Raw genomic sequence first — 21,040 nt, forward strand, 5'->3', positions numbered from 1 at the left:
TTATTGTACTAACACTGTGAAAGCAGCTTAGGAGTGATTACAAGGCTGTAAGAGGTGACACACTGCAGTAGCTTTGACTCGGTGTCCCTGCAGGAGGCTGCCGACGCCCCAAACATTTCTCTTTTTATTCCTGCAGAGAAACTCTCAGGATTAGCATTCACTCAAGCAATTTTAGAAATCTCAGGTTATAAAGTATATTATCATATCACTTTTACAGCATGCTGACAGGGCGACTCTGTTCGGAGGAACAGCTTTCTCATAGAATTTTGATTTCCAAAGTTTATCACTACTTCTTTCCTCATTTTATACAAAATGGAAGGGGAAGGCTAAAAAGAGCGTTGAAAGGAGAGCCCTGATTTAGAAAGTCTTCAAACTTAGTGTGGAATGAGTGATCACAACAGCCCTTTTGCTTTCTGTCAGTGTATCTTTCTAGTCGCTTCCGCCGCCCCAGGCAGAATCATTTCAACATTTCTGCGTTTGCATTCTCTGCAGTCTGTCAAATGGTCTTTGCTAATTGCAAATGCAGCCAGGTATCAAAATCTTCAATTCTGGTAACTTTTTACAAGCTTGATTGTTACAGTTTTGACATTTTTACACAGTGAAGACTCCAGACATATCAGTGAAACATGACAAGATAATGAAGAACAGTGTGATATTACTATCCGGTGTCTATTACAATGGCCAGCCAAATTGGACATATCTCATTTAAAACTCAGACACAGTTCATGGAGTTATATTTAATAGCTTCCCCTACCACATTGACTATTTCCCATGTGCTAAATATGATAAAATGATCTATCATTGCCCATAGACCTTATTAGAAAAAGGAAGCCTGACTATAGGGCCTGCAACACCCACATTATTTTCAAAGCTACAAACTATAGCATCATCAACAGAGACAGCATTTGAGGTCCCTGGCAGGTGCACTGGAAAACACTTACATGAAAGAGAAGAGTTTATTTTAACGGAAATGTCATGAGAACTCCCAAAGGCCCTATCTGCACTAGACAAACTTCAGACAAGAAAGCAGCAAAAAGGCTGCAGAATAAACATAGGACTCTCAATTAAACACAAAATTCATATAGACATGTCTGAAACACACAGTATTATATTTTTCCTTGTACCCATTTCTGAAAAAAAAAAAAAAAGCTCTCCTCCGTGAACAATCTCATTTTTGACTAGTTTCTAAATGACCGATCAGTCAAGGAATCATTTTGTCAATTCCCCTTTATGCTTTATAATCTGTTCTGACATTTTAGGTAAGAATGGTACATCAAACCCTGATTATTGACCCTAAGTGATTTCATGGAACTAGGTAGCTGCTTTCCAAAACTTAACAAAGTGGAGCTGATCCCTTCAAACGGAGAAAATCGGAATTAACAGAATATTTCTGCTGGTTATTGATAGCCAAAGATAGCTCCCCGCCAGGTTCTTCTTTTAGCTCTTAGTGTTATGGTCCCAGAGATCTGCCAGGTCTCATAATTACACGGTTTTTCTTCTTCACTTGGACTGGGAGACGGAGGAACCAGCCTCATGCCCTCAGGTCCAACTCATCATTCTCCATATTAGGCTCTTCTTTCTTTCTCTTTTCTCCTATCATCCTCCCCTTCCTTCATACCCCAAAGAGGGACCACTGCAAAATAGAACCCACCCAATCGATTTGTCTCCTTGAAACTCTCTGGAAGGATGAATTACACAGCGAACAATTAATTACTCTGTGGAATTCTGCAAATCATCTCTGGGAAGTACTTAAAATCCTCTCCTGTAAATACGAACACCCTTGCCCTCCCCGCCAATATCGCAGTGGCAGTTTTAAGGGGGAAGGACACGACAGCTTTTGTGTGGCTGCTTCACCATTTTTTCAGAAGCAATCCCGCAAGCATCCCAGTTGCTTTTGCAGCTCTAGTAAAAATGGAGTCCCCACGATCCGTGGTACTAAGGCATTGTTTCCTGAAGGAACACGTGGACTTAGAATGAACAAAGACGCCAGGCCAAAGAGCCATAGGTAAAAATTTCAAGATACAATTGATTATTCTTTCCTCTGGGCTGACAACTTCCAGGTTGCTAATTGTTTTCAGAGCATTGGGGGCTCCATAAAACTGGCATTCTGGGGAAATGCTATTGTTTACTCTTTCACACTTGACAAAAGCAATTCCCACGTGAAAGACGAGTTTAGCCGTGGGACAGGGTCTGTTACCTAAAGGAGGAAGCAGTCTGGTGAGTTCCCAAGCCTGCAAAGTTGTCATATTTCATCTTCTATTGAGCTGTTGGGCTGCCCAGCCACTGTGCTCTCAGCCACGGCTATTTTGGTCACTGTGGCTTGTTTTCCAATAGTTCACGCAAGGCACATACGATGATCAATCATAAATGAAAACAACAGAACAATGCATAGCAAACTGGTGAAAAAGTCACTTTCCCCTCAAACGCGAGCTTAGAGAGGAGATTTCCATCTCTCCTAACTGAAAAACAGTGTGTATTTTTTAATGGCTCGGAATTCTGCTTCTGTGGTTTTGCCATTTCTTAATCCCCATAAAAATCCTATTAACATTTGCATATGGGGAGAGTGGCCTTTTTTTTAATGGGCAAATCTTAGATTTCCATTTAGAAGAATGCATTCAACCTTCGGTCACAAGAGCCTTGATTTCCTTGATAAACTGATCGTGATATGTCTTTGAATGCCGTCAATTAGATAGGAGAGAGCTCTTTAAAAGAATAACCAGGGGACTAATCTAAGGAAGACGAAGGCAGGATGCAGATTTTTTCAGATGCGGTCAGTAGGCGTGTGGTCCAACAGAGGCAGTGAGGGGGAAGCCTGCACTGCTAGTCAGCGGGCCAGCCAGAGTGCACAGAGGGAGGACGTGGCCTTGACCTGGGCGGGCATTCTGAATTCACACTGTGATAAAGCTTTCATACCTCTGGGTTACACCGACGTCTTGCACTCCTGGGGCCCATTTTAGAAGCTCCAGTTTAAGATTAATGTGCTTAATGTAAAAAAAAAAAAAAAGCATTTTCAAATAAATAAGCATTATCACTTGCTATCCAGGTGCTATGTACAAATTGAGAGCGGACGAAATAGTACAACATAAAACCAGGCAGAGGTCCGATAAGAGTCTCGAATTCAACTGTACTCGTTCTGAGCTGGAAAATTAACTTATTCATGTCCGTCTTTGGCAGAAACCAGCATTTGTTTAAATTATTCACTTTGCGTAGCTTCGAAACTTAGAAATACAAAGAGGTTGGCATCAAAGTGGGAGGAAAGGATCAGTCCCAAGTTGTTGTCTATCAATCAGGCAGGAGAAGACAGCAAAGAGCAAAAAAAACCAGAAAATGCACTGCAGGGATCGTCCAAATCCAAAGGCGCACCAAGTCGGCCCCAGAGAGCAGAGCCCTCAGCCCGAGTGGGGGGCGCAGAGCTGGGGCCTTGGGAGCTCATTATCACTCCTGTCATCTCCAAACTCATTTTGGGAGGAGCGTCTCCTCTGAGCCGGAAAGTTAGCAACAGTGACAATAAATCAAGATGATATGAGACAACTGTTACTTTTTTAATGAGTCCTTTAATGTTTTACATTATTTTGTGTGGTACAATCATTCCTTGTGCTTTTAAATTTGGAGATCCGAGAGAAAACAGCCTTTTTGTTGCAGTGCTCACCTCTAATTGTAACTTCTTTCTTCTGAAGGATTTCTTCCCCTGTGTATATGTTCCTGGCTCTGCAGGCGTACGTGCCTGAATCTTCCAGGGAAACGTTCTTGATGGTGACATTGAGGGTGACGGAGTACTCTTTAGTGATGGCCATTTTTTGCTTGCTGATGCTGTGATGCATTGTTCGGTTTTTAACTGTCCGCAGCAAAATCCAAGTAATGTCTCTGTATAAGAACTTGTTAACTGTGCAAGACAGTTTCAGGTCCTCTCCTTCTGTGGGCATTTTTTCCAAGTTAACATGAAATCCATTTGGCACATCTATAAAACAAGAATAAAGAACTTCAGTTGATAGAAAAATCAGTGTCTCCTCTGGAGATCATCATAGAATCGTTCCAACACAAATTCTCTCAGCGTCAGCATTAAAAGGGTGAATATTTATCTTTTCATGTTAGGGGAACTGATCAAACCCAGGTAGGAACCAACTAAGTTCGTTCCCTCAGAAGCGAGGCAGCAGGTGCAAAACAGGCTGGTTATTAGGGTGGTACATTTTCCCTGTTTGCCCCCAGTTGCTTTTTCAAAGTGGAATTTGTTTTACATCTTGGGGTGATAGCCACATTTCCCGTTTCTGTAATACATCTAGAACTTCTGGTGGGTGAGTGGGCGAAATAGGGAAGTCCTAAAAGAGCGATCTGTACTAAAAACCAAGGATGGTGTTGTGGTCAGACTTATCCAGAATAAGTTGTGGCCAGGTGAGAGGAGAAAGTCCCAGGTACATGGTAGGAGACTTCAGTCCTGCCAGTCAGTACCACTTTAATCCTAAACTTTTCCAGTAAAAAAACCCAACCAATTTCCCTAGTTTCCAACAAAGGGATGGAGAATACCCCCTCCCACTGCTGTGCCATCACCTTGCCTGCTCTCGGCGGGCACGGTGGGCACAGAAGAGCCATGTTCCCTGCTCAGGTCCTCTTTCATGGTGCTCATTCTACTCAGACATAAAAGAACAAAATGCAACTAACCAATCTGGAAGAGTTGCCTGATTTCAGAAGTGGGGACAATGGGGGAGGTGGAAAATAATTTTTAAAAAATCACATTTCCTCTTAAATACATAGTGAAGTTTTTCGGAAAGTGAATGTACCATTAAAAGCCATTTCCCTCCTGTCAATCCCCAGCTAACCTTCGTCTCCATCTCCAGCAACACCTCGTGAGGTCTCCTCTCCAGCTTTCTTACCCTGAACTGTCACTTAGCTTTTGCGCTCAGAGTTCCCTAGTCTCACTTCAGACTATTTCCCCAGAGGATTAAAAAAAAAAAAAAATCATTGGTTACTGGCCCCGAATTGACCTGCTCCCAAAACCCTCCCATTGCTTGTTACTTAGTGGCGTATCTGTATTTGAGCAAAGAATTTGGGCCAACATTTTACAAAGTACTTTGAAGATGAAAAGCACTATGTTCTGCTATTATTATTATTATCCGTTGCACACAAAGCTATAAAGAAACCTTTAAACCTTAAGGGGACAATAGTCCAAAATTAGATATCATATCAACTCTTTCCTAAATCTGACTTTGCTTGTTTTTCTGATTTTTCTGGGCTTTGGCTGTATTATAAAGTGTCACGTCTGAAGAAATGCCAAAGTATTCATTTGAAACCTGGGAGCAGGGGGTAGCAGTGGCTTATGAAGCTGTCAGTGGCTCAGAGAGAGGAGACCAGCAGAGGTTTTCCTGCTTTTAAAATGAATATCTAAGAATGTGCCAGAAGATGCAGAAGCAGCTGACAGTCATTTTTAACATAACAATAAGGTGTCAGAAATAGCCCCTCTAATTCAGCATCTTTTTATATTTGGGACACTTTCCAAGCCTGCGGAGTAAAGCATCAGCCACCAACTTTTACACGGATAGCAGAGGTCCTGTGCACTGACCGAAGTCAAATCATTTCTTCAAAGACCGTACATAGGCTTTCCATTTATCCCGAGGTCCAGTCCTGGTGGTCAGAACCCAAGCGAGCCTAAGTAACGCCATTGGGATCATGCAGAGTTTCCATTTACTTTAGTGATTTGAAACTTCCTGTGGAAATAGCTCACAGGTTTCCTGATGGAAGATTTTGTTTATCTTTGCCAAGCACCACCAGGAATCTCAAAATAAAATGCATTTAGTGACACTGGGAAACCAGGGAGATAAGGCAGTGCTGTTCCTGTTTCACCCTCAGTAATTGCTAACACACCCATAGTCATGCAGAGTGCCAGCAAACAGCAAAAACACACACATTGGGAAAGAAAAGGTCCAACTGGGTTTTGAGGTCTGCTTCTCATACGCGGGACACTGTTAGTGAAGTTAACTGGATTCGTGTTACCAGACAGCCTCTTAGAAATGATTGTCCATTTCTTAGGATAACTCCTTTGGCCTTCTCTTTTGAGCCATAGAAGATGATAAATAAAATGTCCTAACACTAGTTAATGAATCCAGAGGGATTTTTCCTTTTAATTCATGTGGTTTTTTGTTTTGTTTTGTTTTGTTTTTTTTTAGCCTGAGTACAAAAACAGACCCAAAGAATTGTCTTCCAACGAAGTGTTAAGAAATCTTCCCACACTTAAGTATCTGTTGCAGATTTAGCACGATCCTCGTCGGCACCTACGAACACTCATTCCCTTAATGCATATCACATCCACGGCATCTTATGAGGAATCGTGGAGAAGAATTAGCCTTTGCTCAGAAGAGAGAATCAACTTAGGGTTAGGTGTGAGGAGTAATCTACTTACACAGGTGCATGTTTGGGGGGGTGCATATTGACTTGGGTGGTCAAACATGTGAATTAAGTTCATGCAACAGACATAGAAATTAACAGGCTGAGAGGTGTCTCATTCTCAGGTGATAATATAGAAGGCTTTCCTTTTCCGAAGAAGGGAAATAACACTCTCTAAGAGGTGAGTGTTTACTAAAAGTTTTGCTTCTTTCAAGTAGATACTCTGTCCAAGTGAATGGCAAAATTTAGGGTAGAAGCTGTGGAGAATTCTAAAGGCCACAGCTAACTTGTTTACATCAGTTTGGAAGGCAACTGTGTGAGTTATTATATTTTAAGGAAGGGGCAACATGCATGAAATGAGGATCAAGAAGGATCCAAATCCAGATCTTTTGATTTAGAACACTTAAATTTTAGATTTTTTAAAGCAGTCCTTGTACGGAGGTCAAGCATAAACACCGAGTAAACGTACATTCACTTTTCAGAAAATACACGTGTAAGGAGCAACACTCCTAAGGGTATCTAGTTTTATCTCCAGTGAGAATAAATCTCAGGACAAAGATTTAAGTAAGAAGAAGATAGTAATTCGTTAAAAAAGTAATCAATGTAAGCAAATTAATCTGATTATCCAAACTAGAACTTTTCAGGATTGGTAAAAAAGAATTCAGAGTAATTCTGTTCCATATCGGTGTAAGATGAAAGCTCTTGAATTTCTAGAGAAGCATTGTAAGCCTCAAGTGTATATGTTTGAATTGAATTCTCATAGCTCCTTTCTGTGGACAAGCCTTGAGATCTTGAAAAGATTTCAACCGTTCCACGGTCATACACTGTATAACGTGATAGGCAGAAGGAGGGAATCTCCGCATTTAACAGGTGATCAGCTTTGTCAGTAACACCACCACACACAGACAGACACGCAGCAATGCAAAGCTCAGTGGGGTGGGCGAGATATTGGTGCTGCAATCAAGGCTGGGCATCAATTCATCTTTCTTGGGGACTCTGAAGAATAAGGAAATGAGCACCACGGCCCCCTCCACTCTGGGTACCTCCTCTTCCAGCACTGCCTTCAGACCCTTTAGATGGCTCTATTCCGGCTGTCCCCCTCTTCACAATATAGAGTCTGTGGGGTCAAGAAAGCATGCCACCCCCACTTCCATATCTTGCTCGAGGTCCTTGGGATCCCAGAATTCCCTGCAAAGATGATCCCAAGGCTGCTTCTAGACTATCAACGACCTCTTCCCTAGGTTTGTCCTCCTGAGCTCAGATCGCTCGTTGGCGTGCGATTCCAGGGGAGACTGTTGGGGGGTGGGCGGTGCTTGGATAAGTGGGCTGTGGAGACCATAGACATGGGTGCAGTAGTAGGACAGAGTCAGGAGCGGAAAGAGAAGCCGGGGGGTGGGGGAGTGGGGCGCCTTCCTTCTGCACCTGTAGGCATTGACGTGTTCTGTTGTGGAGCTGTGAGGAGGCCCAGAATTCTACGTCTGCATCTCACCTCTCAGGTCATCACGGAGGTATATTTGTCCATGAGAAGCTCAGACATAACCGCTTGTTTGCCTCATTTAGAACTTGGTAAGTGGTTAGATGTAGAGTTTGTGGACCTCCATTGGTACTCTTGCCTTGGCTCTGAAAAAGTCAAGGCAAGCCTGTCCTCTTCTTTTTACTTGTTCAGATTTTATGCCCTCCTCCCCCAGGACCCCTCAGCCCTTCCTTCTCAGAGGCTTAGAGTTCCACGTACACATAGTATCCGCTGGCCACGTGTGGCTACTGAGCACTTAAAATGTGGCTAGTGTGACTGAAGGACTGAATTTTATTTATTTCAATTAATTTAAAATTTTAAAGCGGACGTAGGGTAATACTTTAAAAACACTGATTACATGTCAAAACGTTATTTTGGATATACTGGGTTAAATAAAATTAATTTTACTTTTTATTTTTTAAAAATGTAGTTTTGCTAGAAAATTTTAAATTACATGCGTGACTTCTATTTCTATTGAATTAGAAGCTAAGCCTCAGTGGCTTAGTGTTGGTAAATTCATCTGCCACATTACTTCTGCGTAGGCCTTTTGATATTAGGGTACAGATAACAACTTCTTTTTTATGTTAAAACTGTCTTCGTTTAAAGACAGGGCTTCATTGATAATCCGTTCAAGTGCTCAGTGCAGAGTTGGACTGTTCTCTCTAATAGTGCTCATTAAACTTGTAGAAACTTGTTGAATGTTCAGAACGGGAATTGCTCCATCTTTTATACTTTCAATCATACATACAGTGACTATGGATTCGGACAGGAACTTGTTTGCAACCAAATATAAAGGGCAGTCCAAACCTTTGTTCCTAATTAGTCCAAATCATCCGAGATTGGTTAGAGAACCTCTATGTGTGAAATAGCTCTCTGAATCCTTCTCTAAATAATTTTCCTACTTGGAATGGATGCAAAGATGACCTCCCTTCCACTCCTCGGATGTAAGAGGACAGGAGCTGGCTTGGTCTCGAATGGCTCTGCCGTGTCCCTTTGCAACCCTCTAAACCCCACTGCCTCACTTGCAAAGTGCAGGGGCTCTCATGCTGAATCGCCTCTCAAGTCTCTTCCAGCTCTGACAGGCCGTGAGAATCTACCTCAGGAGATCTCCCACGACAGCTTCTCTGAGGATTGGCTAACTTGCCGGAAGGCTCCCTGTGATCTGACAACCCATATGTCTCATGCAATCAGACCTACCTATTTCTTTCTAGAGAACTCTAGGCAACTGCTGCAGCCTGCCCCATGCAGTGCGAAGTTTCCAGAAAGCTGGCAAACTGCCCGGATTTCCTCAGAAAATTGGGGGAGTGCGGAGCCAGGCAATTGTTTTTATACTTTGAGCTAGTTACTTCCTTCCTGTACCCATGCAGGGACATAGGGAGTGCCATTTGTGTACCTTGGAAGTTTTAAGATTTGCAGAGACCATCATATTTAAGGCTAAAAATGGTAAATGCTACCAAAAAACCAGCACGTTAATTACTCTCAACAAACTCCGTTTCAGATTTCTACAGGAGAGCCTCATTCCTCAAAAGTAGAAATTACTTCAGTTGTGAGACAATTAGCTCCTAAGCGTCAAACACAAAAACATATCATCACAGTTTTGGTGTCCTTGATCAGTACTGAACAACTGCTATGGACCAGACCCGGCGCCAGGTACTGAGAAGAGTTTGAAAATGAACATGACAGGATCCTAAATTCACGATCCAGCCTGGGAGGGAGACGTACAGATAGCTCTAGAAGGGAACTCGGAGAAAGAACTCATTAGGAGATCAGTGATGGTGCAGAATCCTATTCCTGACAGCAAGGATGAAGGTACCCACAGTTGAACAATTTTACAGAATTCTGTAAAACTAAGAGTCGCTCAAGCTCAAAGTGAACTAAGAACAAGCAGACTAGAAAGGACAGCGAGCTCACCCGGCCATCTTTGGGAGTATAGGATATACGGCTTACCTGTGATATAAAAGCTTATGTTTCTTCCCACAGTCCCTACTTTATTGGAAGCCATGCAACTGTAGATTCCAGAAATTCTAGAGTCAGCCACAACCAAGGTGCTAGCCGTCTGTAAAAGAAAAGGAAACTTTAGCTAGAGCAAAGAACTATTTGAACCTCCCTAAGATTCTTCTAAGGGCTGAAATGATTCAGCTGTTCCATTCATTCAGCAAGGGTAGTTACTGCACGCATGGCGGTTACCAGAAGGCTCTCCCTTTGCCGAGCCCCAGCAAGAATGGAAAAATAACAGGAAAGCAGGTCCTCAGGAGACCGGGGGCTATGACATCCGACTCGTATGAGGGTTTCAGGCTTATTTATCTCGTGCTGCTGGCGTAACAATTACAGACCTGAAGCTGAGATGCGGGACTGCACGTCCTACTCTGTGAGGTGGTCGGTTTCACATCAATGAGAGGAACAGGTGAGGCTGAGGCCTTCCCTTTTGTTTGGATGACCTGAGACTATGGATGCCATTTGGTAACAGGAGGTTTCTTTGCTGTTTGCTTCTGTAACGGGCGTGTTAAGTGAGCAAGGACAGAAGAGAAAGGTTGGCCAAGCCATTTATTTTATGTACTCAAAGAATACGGTCTTGCAGCCCCCAAGGCGCTGAAGCTCTGGAAAGCTCTCTAAGGCTGTCCTGTGTGTTTGTCAATGACTTAATTTCTCAGTCTGCCAATTCCCAGTCTAGAAAGCGAAGATATACACTGTGAATATAATAGTGTTTCACAGGATTTTCGTGCTGCTCTTCGGCACAAGGGCCCTTGAAGAAACACCAGCGGTCACATTTGCGTGAGCCGGAAAGCCCTTTCTAAACTGTGATGTGTCGAAGAGTAATGAAACACAAATTTGTACTGTGTAAAGACTCACTTTGCTGTCTGCTTTTAAAGATAAAAATTAGTAAAATGAAACAGGTTGTTGAGAGTTTTAAAATTTTAACCCGGCCTTGCAAAAGTGTAATGCATCCTTTTTATGAAACAGATGAAAAGGCGAGTACATTCTTGTATTTAAAAAAAAAAAAAGTGTATCCAGTTACTTATAAATTGTTGTAGCCTATCTCTTAGAACACGAGGAACTGGTCATTGGCTTTGAAATTAGAGAGGCTTGCTGATGCTTCCAGACGAGTGGGGTGTCCTGGCTGAAGCAGAATTAGATCAAGTGACTTACAGGCTAACATAATATAAAGGCGGAAATGTGACAGCGGGGTAAGATGATGAACCCCGATTCTACAAAGGGTCCCAGCATTTTTCTGAGTTGCTAAGTAATGGGCTAAGCACTTGACTTATGTTCTCATATCCAGCCAATAAGCTATTTGTCTTTAATCGACGGATCAAGAACACTGAAAAATATACTCCTCGTTTTTTTCAGTCAGCAAGCTTATTGCTCCAAATTCTCTGTAACTTTCACTATAGTATAGTGTATATTACATGATGTCTCCTCTTCTGTTTCTTGGATCTGTTTAATTACATCTCCTCATATACCCTCTGTGAGTTGTTGAAGTTACTGGAAATGAAAGCATCTGCAATAGGTGGCAATTTTCATTCAACCCGGCAGACATTGAGCGTTCATCAAGGCATTGCGCGGAGGTTACAAGGTGCAGTGACTATGATGAACGTGACACAATCCCTATTCTTAACCTTGAATAGTCCTTGGAGGACTACTTTAAGGTGGCAGAGAAGAATTTCTCTGCTTGAAGATCAAATATGTATTATTCTCTTTTGCAGAGAAACACTCACATGGAGGCCAATGACCAGTAGAGAAGATCACGAAAGAGCTCAGGTGTTAATTAATAATCTTTAGAAGAAGTGGGAAATACAAGGAAATGCTATCCAGAATATTTCTTTTAATTATTGCACCCACCACTTAAGAGCCATGGGAGGAAACGGAAGTAGTTGGAAGAGAAGCTTGTAGGTAGCAGTGGGAAAGGAAGTGTTAGCTATGGCTGCTGGGGCAATTCAGACCATCAAGTCAGACTCTGACTTCTTTATTTGGTCTCTGCAAACTTGCGCTCAGAATGCTTGGAAGTGGTATGCAACAAGTTCAGACCCAAGGGACACCAGTGAAGGCCCCCCAGCTCAAGCACGGCTTTTCTTATGATGTCAGCACTCAAATGTTTATCCTCAGGGGCCTCAGCAGAGTCTTATCTACATTCTTCGATTTGTTGCTCAGTAAATAAGTGAGAAACTCATTTCTGTTTGTCCCGAGGATGTTTGATATTAGGGACAGTGACTGCCTGACTCTGAAAGTTGCATCTGCATTTCTATTAAAATTATTTTGATTTCACTGGACTCAGAGCAAGTGAGCACAAGAACTGGGTTCCACGGTAAGGGACAGTCAGCTCACATGCGCACAGGTGCCACAGTGAAGACTTTTGCAGGCAATCTGGGGATGATTCCAGTAAACAGTTGGGAGAGCTCAGCGCTTTCGTGTAATCAGAGAATGAAATTGAGACACCTAGAACTGAAAGGAATCCAGATGGGGATACAAAGACATTTGAATCTCTCTTATTTTGCTTGAATGACCCCTTCCCAAAACAAGAGCTTACCCATAGGCAAGCCTGCTCCAGAACTCACCTCTCCCAAGCTCCTATTAAAATTGAACGAGAAAAGGACATTGATGGGAGTTTACATTATTTGTCTCTGGGTGCCTTCATGTAGCCCTTGCTATGCCCCAGATGGCACGTGAGGCGATATCTAGCTAACTAGGCTAGATATGGGCAGGCTAACTATGTGACTGTGGGTAAAGAGTCATTATGGTCTAAGCTGGGACTTTAATTTATTCCTCCCTATAGCCCTGTGAGGTAGGTATTTTACCCTTGATCTCTACATGGAACTGCTTCTTGCTTTAAAACTCTTTAAATTGAAAGGCACAGATCTATTGGTAGAGTTCTGTCTACTCTCTGAATTGAGTTCTTCCTTAAGAATACATCCTTAAATTGGCAGAGACTGGTCACATACACTAGAATGCTACTATGTACAGAAATACTAGTTTCTTTCCTATTTTTTCACATAAGGTGCAAGCTATTTTTCAACTGATACATTGTTATAAGGTTTGAAAATATGACCGATGAATGAAAAAGTTATAATTAAAAAAGGAAATTTAAAAATAAGATGAAATTAATATCCTATGATCAACTTTATTAAAAATTATCTGATTTCTAGAGCACTTTTTTCCAGAGAATATATGTTTAACTTAGAAACTAAAACATACTTTCATGAAAAACAAAAGATATTTATTTGATAATTGAAGTATAAACATTATAGGATCAGAAAAAGGAGCTCAAGTGTGAGTTGTAGGTGAGTGTGGTTTTTCTGGGCAGGAGACAACTTCTCTTAGGACAGCAAGTCCAAACGCAGAAGTCTTCCGAGTAAAAGGGACAAATCCATCCCCAATGCTCGTAACCAAACACTATCGTTTCAAAGGGGGGAAAAATGAAAATAGCCTGACAGTTGGAACACCAAATATTAACTTAATACTTTAAAAGAGGAAGTGCCAAGAATTTGAGTTGTTACATGTGTTTGAAATTATAATCATTTAGAAGGTGCACCAAAAGAAATTCTCAAAGATGTCTGCTTGTCTTCATTCTATAATTAGTTTTCATTTGCCATAATTGTTTTTTAGTTCTGAACCTACACTTTGGGGGTGCCTTGACTTGCTCTGCCAGGACCTCAAGGATTTAGGTATTAGAAATAGACCCTTAAAGTCATTCTCTGGGTTCCTTTGTATGACCCAGGAACGCTGATGAAATCTGTCGTCAGGTACTGTAAGTTGGGAAGTTATTCATACCCCTTCCTTCCTTCCCTTTCCCTAAGCATTAGTAACTCCCTACCACAATGTGGTTTCAACCTCATGGATGAGAATGAATGGGGTGATGTGTAATTCAGCCTAATTTCCAGAACAAGTTTTAAAAGGTCTAAATATGGACCCGTGATTTTAATCTCGGGATGTTTCTAATATTGTTTCCTTTCAAGTGTGTCAGGGAGACATAAAAGTAGATATATAAAGGTCATGGAAGAATCTAAAATTAACCTCGGGTGGCACATTTGAGCCAAGTGATGGGAAAATAGAACGTGAGAATTCGAAAAAACTGAGGAGTGTGGGAAATGAGATACAAACTGGAATTCTGTCATTAGGTTTAAGGCCTCTGTCCTGGATCAGGGTCCTATGGTAACACTTCTCAAGGTAACCTCCAAACGATTTCAATGGAAATGCTGCTAAAACATTAACATTGTCACAATTCTCCAGCCTCACAGAATGAATGCTGTAATACGTATTTCCTGAGTGTTTTTTCTAACACAGGGCTCCTTCTACTTCCTACTCCATAGCTACAAACCCAATAGTCTGGCAACCCCATTAAAGGATACTAAAACTCCTCATTTGCTATTAGCAACTCCAATTGATGACTCATTTTTCACAAATCTAGGCCAAAACTTGCCCATGAGGAAACTAAATTTTATTGTCCTCTGCACCCTTCTATGAGTTAAACAAACAAAAAAAAAAAAACACAAAACAAAACAAAGAAAAAAAAAAGGAAATCCCTAGAATCTGACACGGGCTCCAGTGGGACCTCTATTCCCCTGATCTGTGGGGGGTATCGCTGGCTGGACTATGTGACTGTAGCTAAAAGGGTCATTAGAGTCTAAGCTGGGACTCTAATATACTTCCTAAAAATGGGCAAAAAAGAAAAGCAGTTTTAAATGTAAAGGGAAGACCAGCACAAATAACTCTGAAATAGCAAAACTCCCATCTGTCATCATCATAAATTTTTCCTACATACACAGAGATAAACCAAGAGATGCCAAAATTGTAAAAGTAGTAAATGCTTCTAAATCTAGGGCTTGAAATGAATAATGAGAATCTATTACAGTGACAGCTTCTAAGAGGATATGCCACATACACGTGATACACGTAGATGTCAATTTTGTTGAGAAAGTATTAAAAGTTTTTCAATACAGGCAGTTATGGGACAAGGAGTCTTCCTTGTATACGACCACAATCAACTTGGGAATTGCATCAGGGCGTATACGACAATCATGTTTATAAGAAGGGGCAAAGGAGGGAGGACAAGTATTATTAGCTCCATCTTTTGGAGGAGGGACAGGTGCAGAGAGAGGGACTGATCTGCGTGCGGTTATACAAGATAAGAAGTGACAGAGCTCGACCCCAGGGCTCCTGGCTGCAGGCTGGTCGACATACGTGCCCGCTGTGTCTGGATGTCTATATTTAAAACCTCCGTATAACTACAAAATTACAAGACAATAAACTTGTTTCAAGCTGCATGGAAAAAAAATCAAGGAAGTTCCTTATCTCACTCAGGATTCGTGACTTCGCTCCCTCTGTGCTTTCCAGGTAACTCTGTATGGGGAGTCAGGCGGCTACGTCACGGTTCAGGCTAATTTGAAACTTTGCCTGGCTTTTTCATTTTCCACTTTCTTTTCTATTGTATCCTTTGTAGCTAGGATGCCAGAATAGAATTGAAACTTACCACTGGAACTAGGCTCATAAATTATTTTTTTTAATATGCAGTAGTTAACAGCACATCTACAAACTGACACAGTCAATGGCACCTTGAAGTTTTCTAGAATTCTGTAACAACTAACTTGTTTTCTATGGTGGGGCATTTCCTTTTTTTGAAAAAATGTACTGTCACTCAAATTAAACTCTCAAGTTCATAGAATTTCCTCTAAGGATTTCATTGAACTGCTCTCATCAATGGTCGTCCATCATGCGATGTTTCAAATTACAGCTCATTTGTATCAGAGAAAAATTGTAAACCGCTGCTGTAGTCAGAAAAACTTTTCTTAAATCCTTGACAAGTGATGGCTCATATTTTCATGGAAGTGGTCACCACTTTAATTTCTGTAACTAGTTGGCAGAGCCACGGCTTTTGGAATAGGGAGATTTTGAGTTTCTCGTTTGCCACATTTCAGCTGTGTGGCTTTGAGTTCATCTCATCACCCCTGTTTTTCTTATCGTTAAAAAGTAGCTGACCACTCCGGCTGGCCAGAATGATGTTGATATGAGCATATGTCAAAAAGTTTTATAGAACGAGGAATTCAGATGTTATTTGTCGTCATTGTTCAATCCGACATGGGCGAGGGGGGATGATGCCATCTACTCTGTTGCCTCCAAATGCCCAAAATACAGCTGAATACACAGATTACACAAGCATAAGCCCACTCCAGCAGACAGCACCCATGCAAATGAACCACTCTGAGTCAAGATCTGCACATATAAAGGGACATTTTGGCAAGGGGGTGATAGGTTTTCCCTTTTTAAAGCATCACTGCCCCTGTGCCTGATAATAGTAGATTTTAAAGTGTGTTTTTCCTGAATGCAACTAAAGAAAAGTCTGAGGTCCGTGAGGTGTGCCTGGTTCACAAGGCGTCAGCTGTCGCTGAGGCTCAGGGGAGGCCGGGGGAACAGCAAACGGACGGTATGCAAGAGGAGCAGCAAAGGCCGCCCATTGTAACAAACTTGGGTTCCCAAAGTTCAGGGTCCCTCAGCTGCTATGCAAATCCACCGTCTGCAGTCTCTCCTTGGGGGCAGAGGGCCAAGTGCTAACATGAAGCCCATGAGATTTGCTGTAATGAAGACCCTGCCTCTGACCCACAAGAAGCAAGTCTTCAACCACCAAACATAAACCTGGGACAGGCCTACCTGTTAGCCTGAAGGTAGGGTACAATCTCAGAGCCTTTGCAGTTCTTGGCACCTTTTTTAGAGGATAAGTTGAATCCTCCAAAATTGGTCAAAGGGTACAAAGTTTCAGTCGTGTTGGATAAGTCCTAGAGATCCCCTGTTCAGCACAGTACTTGCAGTGAACGATGCTGTGTTGTACACATTTGCTATGTGTTGTCATTGATTCATTCACACATTCCTACATGCAGTGGGAGGAAACTTTTGGAGGCAATGGAAAAGTTGATAGCGTTGACTGTGGCGATGGTTTCATGGGTGTATATTTCTCTCCAAAGTCATTATTAAACTATACTCATTGACATACAAAAAGCTGTACAAATTTAATCATACCTAAGTAAAAAATTTTTAATACTAAAAGGAGTATCAGCAAAGATGCCTGCTTGACCCTCATTAGGTCAGGGAATTTTTTTTCCCTTTGGTTAGAAGTTAGAAGTCTCTCTCTCTCTTTTTTTTTTTTTTTTTTTTTGAATTGAGGTATAATTGATATAGAACACTGTATTAGTTTCAGCTTACGGATGGCATAAATGATTCAGTATTTGTATGTATTGCAACACGATCACCACAATAAGTCCACTTAACATCTGTCATCATACAGAGTTAAGCAAATCTTTTTTCTTGTGATAAGAAGTACTAAGATCTGGGGCGCCTGGGTGGCACAGCGGTTAAGCGTCTGCCTTCGGCTCAGGGCGTGATCCCAGCGTTATGGGATCGAGCCCCACATCAGGCTCCTCTGCTATGAGCCTGCTTCTTCCTCTCCCATTCCCCCTGCCTGTGTTCCTTCTCTCGCTAGCTATCTCTATCTATGTCAAATAAATAAATAAAATCTTAAAAAAAAAAAAAAAGAAGTACTAAGATCTATTCTCTTAGCAAACTTTGAAATATGCAATTCAGTGTTATTAACTATATTCGCCACATTGTACAATACATCCCCCAGGACTTAGTTATTTTGTAACTGCAGCTTTGTACCTTTTGACCCCCTTCACTTATTTTTAACAACCCTTACCCCTGCCTCTGGCAACCACTGATCTGTGCTCTGTAATCTATAAGCTGGGTTTCGTTTCTTTTCGATTTCACATATAAGTGAGATCATACGGTATTTGTCTTTCTTTGCCTGGCTTCTTTCACTTAGCGTAATGCCCTCAAAGTCCATCCATGTCACAAATAGCAAGATTTCATTCTTTCTTGTGGCTGAGTCCTATTCCATTGAGTGTATACATACCATACATTCTTCATTCATTCATTCATTCATTCATTCATTCATTCATTCAATGGGCACTGAAGTCACTTCCATATCTCGGCTATTATAAATAGTGCTGCTGTGAATGTGAGGGTGAAGATATTTTTGAGTTAGTGTTTTTGTTTTCTTTGGATATATACCCAGAAGTGGAATTGCTGGATTATAGGGTAGTTCTATTTTTAGTTTTTTGAGGAACTTCCAAAGACCTCCATGTTTTTCGTAACAGCCGCATAAATTTACAACCCACCAATAGTGCACAAAGGTTCCCCTTTCTCCACATCCTCACCTATACTTATTATTTCTTGTCTCTTTGATAATGGCCATTCCAACAGGTGTCAGGAGATATCTCATTGTGCTTTTGATTTGTATTTCTTAGGGCAGGGAATCCTTATATATGTGTTTGCATACCCTGACTTAGGCTTTGCCCTTGCAAAGACAGAGGGAAAACAAGCTGTTCAGTGAAATGGAAATATTCCATTTTAGCCCTAAGTTTTGTACTAGCTTTTGCTTATCAACAGCCCACTTAGTGTATGTATGTCAGAGATTCTCAGTCCTGGGTACATGCTAGAATCTCCCAGGGAACTTTTATGAACCCTGGGCTCTACTCCAGAGATTCAATGTCATGATAACTGGTGGAGTATTCTGATATTCAGCCAGGGTTGAAAGTCATTGATATCTGAAAGGCAGCTCCCCCTCTTCCATTAGGACCGACTACTCATGCCTTTGGAACTGGAGGGCCGTTGGAGAACAGTTTAAGCAGCCTCAGGCTCTCTCTCCATGAAGCAATATCTCAGATCTTGTCTTCTCTCTGAATTTTTGTTTGAGCATTTGAATTACTTCTGGTTCTAGTAAACCCAGAACTGGAAGCCAAGTGTGTATTTTTAAAATAAATGTCCCAGGGACACCTGGGTGGCTCAGTCGGCTAAGCATCTGCCTTCGGCTCAAGTCCCAGGATCAAGTCTGCTTCTCTCTCTCCCTCTCCCTTTGCCCCTCCCCCTACTCGTGCTCTCATTCACTCTCAAATAAAATCTTGAAAAGAAAAATAAAATAAATATGCCAGTGCTTATTTTTGGACACAATACCTTATTCTTTCCTTCTATTATTGCCATGCGCTGAGTGATGCTTTCAATCCTGTTTCCTATGTTGCTGTCAGGATCCAGGATTAGGGACTCTTCCTTATTGGAGCAAAAGTCATACCTATTTAAAAAAAAAAAAAAAAAGTAAGTCATCATTATGTTGCTTTGTAGCATGGTCCAGCCCATGGTGACAGGTGAAATAAAAATCACTGGTTAAGTCCTGAGATAACAAAGATAACAAAACACATTTTCTTCTTTTCCTTAGATTTTTTTCCCCTATAATCATCCCCACAACTTAAAAATAGAAAATATATTTTGCTTGCTCTGAAAGCAAACCACACCAGTGTATCTCCATACAGCCTTCCTCTTCTCAATGTTAAATACTAAGTAAAAATGCAAAAATAAGGAAATTTAATACCTAGATTTAAATTAGTTCTTGTAGAGGAAACATGCAAACACAGTGAAAAAAAAAGTTATGCTAATGAATGGAAACCTCGAGGAAATAATAGCATTTCACATCTATAAAAGGTTGGCTTTTAGTCAGCACATTCCATTATACAGCTAATTTTTTCCAGGGCTAATTAAATGTATATGGAAACACACAGCATGAAGCAGTTATTACGTTCTATTTCTTTCCAAGTTTTGGGGTATCATGAGAAGCTCTTTAACTGCTCAGACCTCAAGTGTTCCTTATAAAACGATCTTTTCTGTTTCTAAAAGTCCATGAGATTTCTTATTATATCAAACTAGCTAGCAGAATACCATTTTCAAGAGAGAAGTTACCATGTTCAAATACACATTCTTTTTTTTTTTTTTTAAGATTTTATTTATTTATTCAACAGAGATAGAGACAGCCAGCGAGAGAGGGAACACAAGCAGGGGGAGTATGAGAGGAAGAAGCAGGCTCCCAGCGGAGGAGCCTGATGTGGGGCTCGATCCCAGGACTCCGGGACCACGCTCTGAGCCGAAGGCAGACGCTTAATGACTGCGCCACCCAGGCGCCCCCAAATACACATTCTTATCAGCAAGCTTCTGTTTTCATATGGTTTCTTACTCAAATTTTGGTGGAAATAGTTATTAATCTCAACAGTCACAAAACTGCTCCCAGACCAAACCCTGAATGCTCTGGTTTTTAGTGGAATCCTTTTTGCTCCCAAAGCTCCAAAGACTGAAGAAAGGCCAGGCTTCTTTGTCCAACAGCCAAGGCCATTCATAGTCCATTCCCTACCTAGAATTTGTGGTGAGCAGAGAGCCTCCCGGGCTCTAATCTGTACTTGTCGTGGGCAAATTACGGGGATTTTCAAACCAGGAGGAATTTCACAGCCCAATTTCCAGAGAGAATGAGCAGTTGATCGTAAGAGGCCCATGGTAGCCATGATTTACATAAGATGACAGTGAAAAAATAAAATAAGTCGAGGAAGAAGGTAGTATAGATAAGATTGTGATGACTAGGAAAATGTTCAGTGATTATCCCTCTCTGGTCTTTGAGCTGAGAAGGAACTCCAGACTGTTAAACCACCGAGTCTTCCTGGGTGGTCTCCTCTCCCAACCTGTCATGTCCGCCCCCAGAGCATTCCCCACGTGCTAAGTGGCCCCACTGGGCCAGAAGTTCCAGGAGACCACATCTACTATACACTCTGTCCTCATGTCACAGCAAGGACGGAGCATGTCATTGGCACTCTATGGACACCTGCTAATATACGCACAGGCATGGGGGACAGATACACTATTTCTAGCAAGAGGTTTCATTTGTTTTCATTGTTCATTATTTTCAAACACCTTGGGAAGCACAGCCCTAGTGTAATAAAGCCCCATATACTCATCACCCAGACTCAACAGTTATCCAGATTTTGCCACAGTTGTTTTGTCTATCCTTGTTTTTTTTTCCCCCCATCTTCCTCTTTTGTGGAGTATTTTAAAGCAAATCTCAGATGTCCTGTCATTTCAGCCCTTACATATGTCAGTGCATATCCCTAAAAGAATGCACATTTTCTAAGATAACAACAACACCATTATTACACCTAATTGTACCTGCAGATTTTCCCAAATGTTGGCAAAATGTCTTTTACAGTTAGATTATAAGATTTAAAGTAAGAAGAATAATAAGGACTGGCCATTCCTTAAGGAATTTATGCCATTTCTACTAGATAGTTTTTATAGTCA

The 21,040-nt window shown here is 41.4% G+C and overlaps 2 protein-coding genes across 6 annotated transcripts in view; one reads left to right on the plus strand and one right to left on the minus strand.

Annotated features, from left to right (window-relative positions):
• PAN3 (poly(A) specific ribonuclease subunit PAN3) overlaps positions 1–21,040 on the plus strand; it is a 233,257-nt gene that overhangs the window by 205,245 nt on the left and 6,972 nt on the right. For all 5 annotated transcript variants that reach the window (XM_040621787.1, XM_040621778.1, XM_040621797.1 and 2 more), the window contains one exon: positions 11,593–11,647. In XM_040621787.1, coding sequence (XP_040477721.1) covers positions 11,593–11,647 — 55 coding nt within the window. The remainder of the gene's footprint in view (positions 1–11,592; positions 11,648–21,040) is intronic.
• The window catches only part of FLT1 (fms related receptor tyrosine kinase 1), a 171,051-nt gene that overhangs the window by 72,623 nt on the left and 77,388 nt on the right, over positions 1–21,040 (minus strand). The window contains exons 11-13 of the mRNA XM_040621859.1: positions 18,884–18,998; positions 9,836–9,944; positions 3,650–3,958 (exon numbers count right to left, since the gene is read on the minus strand). Coding sequence (XP_040477793.1) covers positions 3,650–3,958; positions 9,836–9,944; positions 18,884–18,998 — 533 coding nt within the window. The remainder of the gene's footprint in view (positions 1–3,649; positions 3,959–9,835; positions 9,945–18,883; positions 18,999–21,040) is intronic.

This window comes from Ursus maritimus, unplaced genomic scaffold (genome assembly GCF_017311325.1).
Source record: "Ursus maritimus isolate PB19 unplaced genomic scaffold, ASM1731132v1 scaffold_10, whole genome shotgun sequence".
NCBI lineage: Eukaryota > Metazoa > Chordata > Mammalia > Carnivora > Ursidae > Ursus > Ursus maritimus.